The sequence below is a fragment of the Macaca thibetana genome, chromosome 2 (assembly GCF_024542745.1).
Source record: "Macaca thibetana thibetana isolate TM-01 chromosome 2, ASM2454274v1, whole genome shotgun sequence".
Lineage (NCBI taxonomy): Eukaryota > Metazoa > Chordata > Mammalia > Primates > Cercopithecidae > Macaca > Macaca thibetana.
The window spans coordinates 60,108,835-60,122,829 of record NC_065579.1 but is presented as its reverse complement, the minus strand read 5'-3'; the positions used below and the strand labels follow the sequence as shown (position 1 = coordinate 60,122,829).

At 36.9% G+C, this 13,995-nt stretch overlaps 1 protein-coding gene across 6 annotated transcripts in view; it reads left to right on the top strand.

Moving 5' to 3' along the window:
- The window catches only part of VEPH1 (ventricular zone expressed PH domain containing 1), a 247,970-nt gene that overhangs the window by 41,862 nt on the left and 192,113 nt on the right, over positions 1–13,995 (top strand). For all 6 annotated transcript variants that reach the window (XM_050779846.1, XM_050779843.1, XM_050779847.1 and 3 more), the window contains one exon: positions 2,244–2,418. In XM_050779846.1, coding sequence (XP_050635803.1) covers positions 2,244–2,418 — 175 coding nt within the window. The remainder of the gene's footprint in view (positions 1–2,243; positions 2,419–13,995) is intronic.

Sequence of the window (13,995 nt, the reverse complement as noted above, 5' to 3'; positions counted from 1 at the left end):
TCACGTATCCCATAATATTTATTTTACCTGATTCCCATACTCAGTGTGAATAGACAAGTCATCTTCCTGACATTGTCACCACCATTATTATACTCTTGGCTGCATTGACTCCACAACTGTGTGTCATTGTCCTTCGTAGAACCCTAAGACAAGAGTTGTTTATATAATGCATGTGTACAATAGGCAATCCTGTATTCATACTAACTTTTGAATCTATTTAAAAGAATAGCTAAAATCTGAAATTACATAACTGTGCTTTTGTGATATGAAAAGAGGTCATATAATATCTTGATGAATTCTCTCCAAATACAACCCTGTAATCAGAACCCAGACCAAAATTAAAAATTAATGAAATTGAGCATATTTTCATGTTTTGGGGCTTTATTTTGTAAAGTTTCTGTTTAAGTCCTGCTTATTTTTCTATTTGATTGCCTGTCTTCTTTTTCTTGTGGATTGGAAGAGTGTGTGTGTGTATATATATATTATATATATAAAAAATAATACTTTTATATTTATAACATATTATATATAATATTATATATATATATATATACACACACACACACATTTATCCAAAGGTTTACTAGTACCCAGAACATATTATAGATATCTTCTTTCATTCTTTGGATTATCTTTTTACTTTTTAAACTGTATCTCTTAATGACTAGAAGTTCTTGATTTTATCCACTTTATGACTTTTTTATTGTTAATTTTTGAGTTAGTTTAAGGAAGTATTTGTCTACTCTGAGGCCATCAAGATGTTCTCCTGGGTTGTCTTCTCTGTCTTGTTTTATTTTTCACCTTTAGATCTGCAATCTATCTGAAATTGATTTTAGTTATGGCAGATACAGGGGTGGAGATATGTTTTTCCCCCATGTAAATATCTCATTGACCCAACTGCCCCATTTCTATTGCTCAGGAGTTGTATGTATCAATGACAGTTTTTATCTCATGTCCTTTCTTTTGTCCTTATTGTAGGATTTGAATGTATAAAGGCAGAATTCTACATTTCATTCTAAGAATATAATTTTCTCTTTAAGCCACAGGGAAAGTTAAAGAATGAAAGTGGTCCTGGCTTTGCATTGTATTAATCAGGATACAAGCTCAGTTACAGAACAAAGATCTAAATATAACAGTGGGTTAAGCAACACAGAACATTGTCTCTCATCAAATAATGCAAGAGTAGGAGTCCAGGACTATTTCTCCCAAACACACTGTGCACCACACAGTTTTTTTTTCTACAGTTAGTCTGAGAGGTGGGGTTGATGGCCAGGGGCAGTGAATATGTACCATTCATTTTTAAGAAAACAATTCGTTGACCAAAATGTTATGTGATAGAAAAAAAAAAAAGAAAACAATTTGTATTTTCTAAATATTATTCCTTAATTTGGTAACTAAATGCTAATAGGACTACTTTATATGTAAGGATATTTATATTCAGTCACAAAGTAAATCAAGAAGAGAATTATTTTAGGATCCAGAATACCTTTAGGTTTTAATCTTACGTTCATTTTTTTTCCTCTGAATCTAATTAGCTGAAACTTTAATTTTTAAGATAGATATAGTCAAAAATCAACTTGTTCAACATTCCTTAGGTTTTTTTCTCAAGTGTAAATCTGACAAGTGATTCCTGTCATCAGTGGCCCCTGATTACCCTAAAGATCAATTCCAAATTTCTCAGCCTGGTATGCTGGGCCTTTCATAATCATGCCCCTGTTTACCTAACCCTTCTCTCCCCTCACCTCCTACTCCCATTTCCTCACACATACCACATTCCAGCCATCCTGAGCTATTTACAACTCCCCAATGCCATCAGGTACTCCCTCACCTCGGTCTCTGCACACCTACTCTTCCTTCTTTCTGTCTACTCCCTGCCTTGCCACACCCAGCCATCTTTTATTCATCCATGAGGTCCCAACTAAGACATTACCTCCTCCAGGAAGTCTTTCTTGACATTCCCCAAAACCGAATTGAGTGCTCCTTCTCTGCTGTCTTAGCACCCTGCCTTTTGCCCATCTCGGCTGTCATCAGTTTATGCTGTTAACTGCCTGTTTGTCTTTAGGTCTCTTAAACAAAACCAAGAGTTCCCAGAATTCCCAAATACAATATAAACAGGGCAAGGCCTGTGTTTTCACAGCTGTACTCTGGGAGCTTCATCCAATAAATATTTTTTGAATGAGTGAATGAATGAATAAATGAATAATGAGTCACTTATTATTTGTGGCTTTCTTATATTTCCTCAGAATTACAACCGACCCCCAGTGATGGCATTAGCCATCCCCATTGCAGTGAAATTCCTCCACAGAGGCAACAAGGATCTATGCAGGAATATGTCTAACTACCTGTCTCTGGCTGCAATTACCAAGGCAGATCTCCTGGCTGATCACACGGAAGTTATAGTAAAGAGCATACTCCAAGGTATGGTGCAAAAGTTGAGCTTGGGGACATGTTTTAGGAGACATTTAAAAGTATTTTCATGAAGCATTTGTGGTTTGTGGGAAGCAAGACCTAGAGTATTAGAAGCAAGTTAATTTCTCTGTTTTGCTGCTAGTCGACTTGTGAACATGCAAAAGGTTACTTAATCTGGCTGTCTGTGTCCCTTCCCAAGGCAGATGAATTACTTAGACTCAGTAAAAGAATTGTAAGCTTTCTTCCAAATCTGTGTTTCTCAGTTTGAAGAACTGCATTTTCCATGCTTCTGGTCACCTGTTCAACTACCAACTGTGGAGATCTTATCTCTGTGTACTGAGTGGAACTTGTCACTCAGTGGGATATGAAAAACCTGTCTTCATTTGGTTTCCAAAGCAAGAAATGTCTTTTTTTAGATAAAATACATCAGAAAATGTGTAATGACTTCTTAAATGTGAACTTGATTTGGGAATGATAACAAGCATAAATGCTAGCATAAAAAGCCAAGTAGTACACCTCTGTTAATTGTTACAACATTTGAATGAATGAGAAGCTCAAATTAGTTCATGCAAAATATTCTCCTTGTCTTCTTTTATTTTCTTTGGTGTCAGATCAATCAAAAAACATGTTTTTGAATTTGGAGTCAGAGAACAATATATGATATTAATTGATGTGCATCCAAATGTCCCCAGTTCTCATTAATAAAGATACATGAGGTCCATGAGTATCTCAGCCCACAGTTTACCGCCATTAACCCACCACATGATAAGGTTGATCATCAACCCTCTGTAAAGTGCTCACAGTCCAAATAATTCTTAGGGTCCCCAAGGGTGTCCTATGTGTGCTGTCTTCCCAAGGTATCCAGACCAATCCCCAAGCCCATACTGCTATTCTGTCCATGCTTCCTGGCATAGCATGGTGGGGTGCTGTCCTCTTCCACCATGTGAGCCCAGCAGACCCTAAGACCACTGCCATGCAGGTCCCAGGAATGGACTCCACTCCTGGGAACTCCATGCTACCCTGCCAGTGATGGCAGCCTTTGTGCTGAACCACCTGAAGCTTCAGGAACTACTAAGTCCTTAGCCCAGTAATTCAATGTGGCAGCCAGTGGCAGGATGAGAAAAAACACTAACTAGCCTTTCTCCTTAGTGTTGCACCTTGGTAGAGAGGCCCCAGAGCAGTGCCAAAGTGAGTTGCCATGTTTGCAGTAAAATAGATGGTTTTTCAGTAGAACAGAATAGAGAACCCAGAAATAAAGCTGCACACCTAGAGCCATCTGATCTTTGACAAATTCAACAAAAATAATCAATGGGGGAAGGACTCCCTATTCAACAAATGGTGGTAGGATAACTGGCTATCTATATGCAGAGGAATAAAACTGGACAACTATCACCATATACAAAAATTAACTCAAAATGGATTAAAGACTTCAATGCAAGTCCTCAAGGAAACTACAAAAGTCCTCAAGGAAAACCTAGGAAATACCCTTCTTGACAACAGCCTTGGCAATAAATTTACGGCTAAGTCCTTAAATGCAATTATGACAAAAACAAAAATTGACAAGTGGGACCTAATTGAACTAGAGAGCTTCTAGACAGCAGAATAAATTATTATCAACAGAGTGAACAGACAACCTACAGAATGGGAGAAAATTTTTGCAAACTATGCATCTGAGAAAGGTCTAATATCCAGAATCTATACGGAACTTAAGCAATTCAACAAGCAAGAAACAAATAACCCCATTAAAAAGTGCGAATCAAAAAGTTAGAAAGATCTCAATTTAACAACCTAGCAGTGTAACTAAGAGAACCAAGAGAACCAAGAGGAAACCAACTCCAAAGCTAGCAGAAGACAAGAAATAACCAAAATCAGAGCTGAACTGGAGGAGATTAAGACACACAAAAAATGTAAAAGATCAATGAATCCAGGAGCTAGCTAGACTGCTAGCTAGACTAATAAAGAAGGTAATAGAGAAGCTCCAAATAAACATAACCAGAAACAACAAAGGGATATTACTATTGACCCCACAGAAATACAAACAACCATCAGAAGATATTATGAACACCTCTATACACATAAACTAGAAAATCTAGAGGAAATTAGTAAATTCCTGGGCACATACACCCTTAAGAGCTAACCAGTAAGTAATTGAGTCCCTGAACAGACCAATAATGAGCTCTGAAATTGAATCAGTAATAAATAGCCTACCACTCACAATAAGCCCAGGACCAGACAGATTCACAGTTGAATTCTACCAGATGTACAAAGAAGAGCTGGTACCAAAATTGAGGGAGAAAGAATCCTCCCTAACACATTCTATAAGGCCAGCATCATCCTGATAGCAAAATCTGGTAGAGGCACAACATAAAAAGAAAACTTGAAGCCAATATCCTTGAACATTGATGCAAAAATTCTCAATAAAATACTGGCAAAACAAATCCAGCAGCACATCAAAAAGCTTATCGACCATGATCAAGTAGGCTTTATCCCTGGGATGCAAGGTTGGTTGAACATATGCAAATCAATAAATGTGATTCATCACATAAACAGAACTAAAGACAAAAACCAATAGATGCAGATAAGGCTTTTGATAAAATTCAACACCCCTCTATGTTAAGAACTCCCAATAATCTAGGTATTGAAGAAAGATACCTCAAAATAGTAAGAGCCATCAATGGCAAACCCACAGGCAACATCATACTGAATGGGCAAAAGCTGGAAACATTACCACTGAAAACTGACACAAGACAAGGACGCCCTCTCTCACCACTCCTATTCATCATAGAATTGGAAGTCCTGGCCAGAGCAATCATGAAAGAGAAAGAAATATAGCACATCCAAATAGGAAGAGAGGAAGTCAAACTATCCCTATTTGCAGATGATATGATCCTATATCTAGAAAATGCCATAGTTTCAGCTCAAAAGCTCCTTAAGCTGATAAACAACTGTAGCAAAGTCTCAGGATACAAAAATCAATGTACAAAAATCACTAGCACTCCCACACACCACCAGTAGCCACGCTGAGAGCCAAATCAGTAATGCAATCCCATTTACAAGTGCCACACACACACACAGATAAAATACCTAGGAATCCAGCTAACCAGGGAGGTGAAAGATCTCTATAAGGAGAACTACAAAACTCTCCTCAAAGAAGTCAGAGATGACAGAAACAAATGGAAAAATATTCTATACTCATGGATAGGAAGAAACAATATCATTAGAATGGCCATGCTGCCCAAAGCAATTTATAGATTCAATACTATTCCTATTAAACTACTAATGACATTCATCACAGAACTAGAAAAAATATTTTAAAATTCATATGAAATCAAAAAAGAGCCTGAATAGCCAAGGCAATCCTAAGCAAAAAGAACAAACCTGGAGGCATCACACTATCTGACTTCAAACTGACTTCAAATAGGGATACAGTAAGCAAAACAGCATGGTACGGGTACAAACACACACACATAGACCAATAGAACAGAATAGAGAACCCAGAAATAAGGCTACACACCTACAACTATCTAATCTCTGAAAAAGCTGACAAAGCAAGCAATGAGGAAAGGACTACCTATTCAATAAATGGTGCTGGGATAACTGCCTAGTCATATGCAGAAGATTAAAACTTGACCCCTTCCTTATACCACATACAAAAATTAACTTAAGATGGATTAAATACTTAAATTTAAAACCCAAAACTACAAAAATGCTGGAAGACAACCTAGGCAACACCATTCTGGACATAGGAATGCGCAAAAATCTCATGAAGAAGATACCAAAAGCAATTGCAACAAAAGCAACTGCAACAAAAGCAAAAATTGACAAATAGGGTCTAATTAAATTAAAGAGCTTCTGCACAGCAAAAGAAACTATCAATAGAGTGAACAAATAATCTAGAGGATGAAAGGAAATATTTGCAAAGTATGCATCTGACAAAGGTCTAATATCCACCATCTATAAGAAACTTTTTTTTTTTTTTTTTTTTTTTTTTTTTTTTTTTTTTTTTTTTGAGACGGAGTCTCGCTCTGTCGCCCAGGCTGGAGTGCAGTGGCGCGATCTTGGCTCACTGCAAGCTCCGCCTCCCGGGTTCACGCCATTCTCCTGCCTCAGCCTCCCGAGTAGCTGGGACTACAGGCGCCCACAACCGCGCCCGGCTAATTTTTTGTATTTTTAGTAGAGACGGGGTTTCACCGTGGTCTCGATCTCCTGACCTTGTGATCCGCCCGCCTCGGCCTCCCAAAGTGCTGGGATTACAGGCGTGAGCCACCGCGCCCGGCCAGAAACTTAAAGAAATTTACAAGAAAAAAAATTACAAAGTGGGCAAAGGACATGAAAAGACATATTTCGAAAGAAGACATACGTGCAGTCAACAGTCATGAAAAAACTCAACATTACTGATCATTAGAGAAATGCAAATCAAAACCACAATGAGAGACCATCTCACACCAGTGTATTATTAAAAAATAACAGATGTTGGCAAGGTTGTGGAGAAAGAGGAATGCTTATACACTGTTAGTGGTGGTTGGTCCTCAAAAACCTAAAAACAGAACTACTATTCAATTCAGCAATCCCATTACTGGGTATATACCCAAAGAAATATAAATTGTTCCATCATAAGGACACATGCACACATATGTTCATTGCAGCACTATTCACATTAGCAAAGACATAGAATCAACCTAAAATGACCATCAATCATAGACTGGCTAAAGAAAATGTGATACCTATACACCATGGAAAACTATGCAGTCATAAAAAAGAACAAGATTATGTCCTTTGCAGGAATGTGGATGGAGCCAGAGGCCATTATCCTTAGCAAGCTAACACAGGAACAGGAAACCAAATACCAGATGTTGTCACTTACAAGTGGGAGCTAAATTATGACAATACCTGGACACATAGAGAGGAACAAAAGATACTGGGGCCTATTGGAGGGTGAAGGGTGAGAGGAGGGAGAGGATCAAGAAAAGTAACTAATGGGTACTGGGCTTAATACCTAGGTAACAAAATAATCTGTACAACAAACCGCCATAACATAAGTTTACCTATATAAAAAAAACTGCGCACGTACCCCTGAACTTAAAGAAAAAAAAGGGGGCAAAGGACCTGAACAGACACTTCTCAAAAGAAGACATAAAAGCAGCCAACAAATATAGGAAAACATGCTCCATATCACTAATCATCAGAGAAATGCAAATCAAAATCACAGTGAGATACCATCTCATACCAGTCTGAATGGCTATTATTAAAAATTCAAAAAACAATAGATGTTGGCAAGGCTGCGGAGAAAAGAGAATGCTTATGCACTATTTGTGGGAGTGCCCATTAGTTCAGCCACTGTGAAAGGCAGTTTGGCGATTTCTCAAAGAAGTTAAAATAGAACTATTATTTGACCCAGCAATTCCACTACTGGGTATATATACCCAAAGGAAAATAAATCCTTCTACCAAAAAGACACATGCACTCATATCTTCATTGCAACACTATTTACAATAGCAAAGACATGGAATTAACCTAGGTGCCCATCAACAGTGGATTAGATGAAGAAAATGTGGTACATATACACCAAGGAATACTATGCTACCATAAATAAGAACAAAATCATGTCCTTTGCAGCAACATAGATGCAGCTAGAGGCCTTTATCCTAAGCGAATTAATGCAGAAACCAGACACCACATGTTCTCACTTATAAGTGGGAACTAATCATTGGGTACATGTGGACATAAAGATGGGAATGATAGACACTGGGGTACTGAAAGAGGGCTAGGAAGTGGGGAGCAAGGATAGAAAAACTACTTATTGGGTACTGTGCTCACTAACTGTGTGATGGGTTCAATTGTACCCCAAACCTCAGCATCATGCAATATAGCCTTTAAGAAACCTGCACATGTTTCCTTGACTCTAAAAGTTGAAAAACTAAAATAAAATAGATTATTGTTTTATCTAAAGCTGTCTTTCCTTCCCCTGGGCTCAACTATTCACCCAGGAGTTGTGGTTACCAACAAATTAATACTTTAATTCTCAAAACGCCTATTTCCTTCCAAGAACTAAAGTTTTGTTCCTAACTTAAGTTCATTGTACCAGACATTCCTAAGGTGGGTTCTTAGTACCATTCCAAGACTTCTGACCAGGCACTCCAATGGTCTGCTAGGTATGTCTGAACTCCAGCATGACAGTGGAAGTTTATCACTCAACCTGTGCTTCCCTCTAAAGATTTGTCATTAATAATACTAGTCAGTATTTTCATTTCCAATTTCTTTTGGCCACAGGATTAAATCCCCAATTTCACTTTATATGTAATATTAAATTTGCTTAAAGCCCAGAAAAGCAATTATGTTTTTTTTCAACACCTTGGCTACATTTTTGAAACAGATTTTATAGGAATTTAAAACATTTATGCACACCACACATTTTAAAACCATGATAGTCAGACTTGCAAGTAACAGATTTATGAAAAAAAAAAAAATGAATTAGCCCTTTATTGGTGCCAAAAACTTAGCTCATCTATGGGTTTTTAAAAAATCCTTTTTCGATGACAACGAAATCTTTGAAACACGAAGTAGACTTTCTAAATTCACTGCAAGCATTTGAAATAAACAATTTGGTTTATTTGATCTGGCACTATGAAAATTATCATAAAATGAATGGTAATTTGACCTATGAAAGGTTGGGGCTACCTCTTTCAGGGTTTGGAGTTTTAAGACTGATGTGACTATAAAACTCCATTACCACTCACATAAGCCCGTCAAACTTTAAGTTGCAAAGCAGAAGGGATCTTGCTGTCTCTGATTAGTAAGTTTTCTGCTCTGCAATTCTTTGTCTTACATCCCCTACCAAACGGCCTGAGGAGTCATCATGGGATTTCTTTTTTCATTACTTATAGTTTTTCTCCTCTTTAGGTCTTCTTTGCCTTACAGTACACTAATGCTTATTTTCCCATATTTCTACTTCTATAAAATATATTGAATGGTCATCCATTCAATGATGAAGATAATAATTACAAAAACACTAATAATAGCTACAATGGCTAAAATTTGCTGCGTGCATTTCTGATGTCAGATATTGTATTAAGCCATTTATACCCATTATATCATTCAATACCCACAAGAACCTCATTAAAGAAGTCCTATTATTATGCCATTTTACCAGTTAGTAGTATTTTAGGTAACAGAAATCTACAGATGTAAATGACTTGATGATGAGGAAGAAGAGAAGGAGAAGGAAGCGGAGGAGAAAGAGGAGCAACAACAACCTCTCCTTGGCACACATACCTGCAAAGTCCACGAGTATACCAGACTTCTCAGATGGTTGATTCAGGGTTCAATGGTATCCCAAAGGTCAATTCTCAGCCCTGCTTCCTCAGGATGGGTTTTACTTTCGTGATTGGTGTAGGCCTCTGCATCTTCCAGCTCACATCATCATGAACACCGATTAAGAAAAAGAAAGTTCACATCCAGTCTCTTTTTTCTCTTTGATCTGACACAGGCCACATGAACATTTCTGAACCAATCCATCATTATTTCCAGGGGATACTGTACATCAATTGGTCAGGCTTAGGTCATGAGCCACCCTCAAAGCAGGGAATGGGAGTCGGCTGCACCAAAGCCACATAGATAGGGAGTAGAGGAGGAGTAGATCCCCAAAAGAAACCCAGGACTGTTGCCAACAGTAGGTGAATGAATAGTGGGGAATGAAAGAATACAAATGTCCACATGCCATTTTGTAAGTGAGCAAGCTGAAGCCTAGAGAAGTTAAAAGCAATATTCAAACCCTGACCATTTCACTGTAAAGTCTACTTTCATGATGTAATCTTAGCACCACCAAATACTGGGTTGTATTTTTATTTTCTTAGCCTCTGTTTCCTCATATGTACATATAGATGTTGAGACAATGACATGCGATAATGTCAAAACATAGTCAGCTTTCAATAAATATCAGCTAGGGTAGTGATGATGATAATCATACTTGCCTTCCTATATTTGAATCCCTTTATTGCCAGGGAACTCACTCACTGTTTCCTGTGACAATCCACTTTATCTCTGGACAAAACTGAGTACTAGATGTTTCTTCCTTTTGTTGAATTAGAAGTTCTCCCCTTGTGGCCTTCCACTTTTGACTAAGGCCCTTTTCTTGGGCCTAATAAAGCCTCGTTCCTCTTTCACATGACAAACTTTCAAAAACTAGCTCCAACTTTCATATCTCACCACGCCTTCCCTTTGCACTTCCCTCTTTTCCTCCTTAGGCATAACATTCAGTTTCCCTCTCAGTTTTCTCACTCAGCAGATGATGATTTGTTTCTGCATCCATTTGCAAGGTGTTCCCAGACCCCTGCTCTGCTTGGCTGCCCTCCCCAGCATGTGCTCTGGTTTCCTTGCCTATGAGGACTAAAATGGATTTATCCTCCCTATTGATACTGTATTTTCCTTAAGGTAACCTAAAATCAGATTCACTTCTTTGTCAATCACACAATCACTCTTTGATTTCTCTTGACTTACATTTGAAATCTCGTAAATTTTATGAGCAGAGCCACTCTGGTCTTCATTTTAAAACACTGATTAAAAAGTTGACCAGATGGGGCCAGGAGACTCTTGTGCTGTGGCAGGGTGTTTGCCTGTTAGACTTGTTTGCTATTATTTCCTTGATCATATTTTTAACAATTGTGTTATATGCATCCATTTGCATCCTGTGCCTGATTTCAAACCAAATGCTCTTTTATGCTTATGAGTGAATCGTGAGAGACTTTGTCCAATGGCCTATGTGTTTATCCCTGAAGGCAAATATTTCAATTGTTCTAAGTCAATTGTTGCTACCTCTTGTTATTAATGGTTATATGTAAGTAATGTTTACTTTTACGTTAAATTTAAGTACACATTTATTTTATTCAAATTGTTCAGAGTTATTTTGTCTGTTTTGTATTCTCTGAATTCTCCCAGTAAGTGGTAATTGTAAAAGGTCTTACTTCTTGGAGGAAGGATTAAAGGTATAATTGGAATGTTATCTTAATTCATACTTAAAAGTTAAGGGCATTGAAAACTTGAATATCTCTATACCAAATAAGACAATTGTGTCAGTATTTTAAAATCGACTCACATGCAAAAAATTAAAAATAAAAAACATACCAATTAGTTTTACAGGAAAATTATAACAAATATACAAAGAACAGATCATTACAATCTCTTTTAAACTTTCCCAGATAACTGAAACAGAAAAACATTCTCCACCTTATTCTACAGGGCTAGTATAGCCATGATATCAATACCATGATATCAACACGGACAAGGACAGTATGAGAAATAAAAATACAGGCCCATCTTAATTATGAACATAGATGCATAAATCATAAATAAAAATTTTAACAAAATTGACTCTAGCAGTGCTTAAAGTAAATAATAGTTAACATTTACTGAGTGCTTACTATATACCAGGTACTGACTTTTTAACCTATGTAATTCTCTATCAATATCTTATGAGGGAAAAACTATTGTTAAACCCACTTTATAAATGCATAATGACCTAGCTGAGTTTCTCCCACAAATGCAGGATGGCTTAATATTCGATATAATTCCACATTGCAAAAGACTAAAGAGGAAAAACATCATGTGATTAGTAACAAGTAACTCATAAAATTCAGTACCTGTTTGTTCATGAAAACAAAATTCAAAAATAGTAATTTTGGAGAAATTTCTTAACATGATTATGAGGAGATATATACATAGATAATGATAGAGCACTATATATAAATATATGTATATATGTTTCATTATATATAGTGAAGCAGTAGAAGCATTCATTTAAAGTCAGGAATGAGATGAGGATACTAATCTATCTACTTCTATTTACTGTGGCACTAGAAGCCCTAGCCTAGATAAGAAAAATATATGAAAGTTATAACAATCAGAAAGGAAGGGTCAAAACAATAATTTTCTCTAGAAAAATGTGATAATTGTCTATAATAGAACATTTAAATATTCTGGCTGGGTATGGTGGCTTGCACCTGCAATCCCAGAACTTTGGGAGGCCAAGGTGAGAGGATCGCTTGAGCTCAGGAGTTCAAGAGCCTGGGGAACATAGCAAGACCTCGTTCCTATTAAAAATCAAAGAATTTATCTGGGCTGGGTGGTGTGCACCTGTAGTCTCAACTACTCTGGAGGCTGGAGTGGGAAAATAGCTTGAGCCCAGGAGGTTGAGGCTGCAGCGAGGTGTAATTGTGCCACTGTGCTCCAGCCTGGATGACAGGACAAGCCCCTGTCTCAATTAAAAAAAAAAAAAAAAAAAAGTAAGTCTTCTCCAATCAGTTTTAAGACAAAATAAGACAAGTTTCAGTAAAGTGCTGGAAGTGAGATCAATTTAGAGAAATTAGTTGTTTTCTTCCATACTGGTCATAATAAATTGAAAATATAAAATTAAAAATATTAAAGTAGAAAAATATATAATACTTACAGGAAAATGTAGCTTTTGAGAATAAAATTATAAAAGTGTATTGAAAGCAATTAAATAAGAAAATGGAGAAATATACCATGTTCACAGATGAGAGAGTTTGATGTGGCAAAGATGTAAATTTTCAATAAATTTAGTGAAATTTTGATAAAATACCAACAGAGGTTTCCATGAAAGATGACAAGCTGATTTTTAAATTTACAAGATTAAGTGAAACAGATAGCCAAGACATTTTCACAGAAGGAGAAGAAGATGGGAATTGTTGGGGGAGAGGAAGAGGCAGTAATTTCCCTACCAGATATCAATATATTATAAAATCGTAATAATCAAGACAGTGTAGCACTAGTGTAAGATAGCTAAATAACTCATGGAATAGAACAGAGAGGCAAGAAACAAATCCATGCATATATGGAAACTGTATATATGTTAGGGGAATATTGACAGTAGAGAAGGACAGACTATTCAATAAATGGTTTTGAGACAATTGTCCACATCACAACATGCATAAATTAATAGCAGATGGAATAAAGACCTAAATACACAAAACAAATCTAAGTCTCTTCTTTAGTAAAATTTTAAAAATCTCTCAGCAAACAAGAAATAAAAGGGAGCATCTTTATTCTGATAAAAGGTATCTATTAATACTAAACAACTAAACTAAAATTATACTTATTAGGGAAATATTAATGTTTCCCCTTGAATTAAAAAATAAGATAAGGATGTCACTTGGTGTATTAGTCCATTTTCATGCTGCTGATAAAGATGTACCTGAGACTGGGCAATTTCCAAAAGAAAGACATTCGTTGGACTCACAGTTCCACATGGCTAGGGAGGCCTCACAATCATGGCAGAAGGTGAAAGGCACTTCTTACATGGTGGCAGCAAGAGAGTATGAGGAGGTAGTAAAAGCTGAAACCCCTTATAAAACCATCAAATCTCATGAGACTTATTTACTACCACGAGAATAGTATGGGGGTAACCACCCCCATGAGTCAAGTGTCTCCCACTGGGTCCCTCCCACAACATGTGGGAATTATGGGAGTACAATTCAAGATGAGATTTGGGTGGGGACACAGAGCCAAACCATATCACTTGGGCAATGAATTTGTTTTCTGCTTAAATCATTCCAGGAGTAAAATGTGATGTTT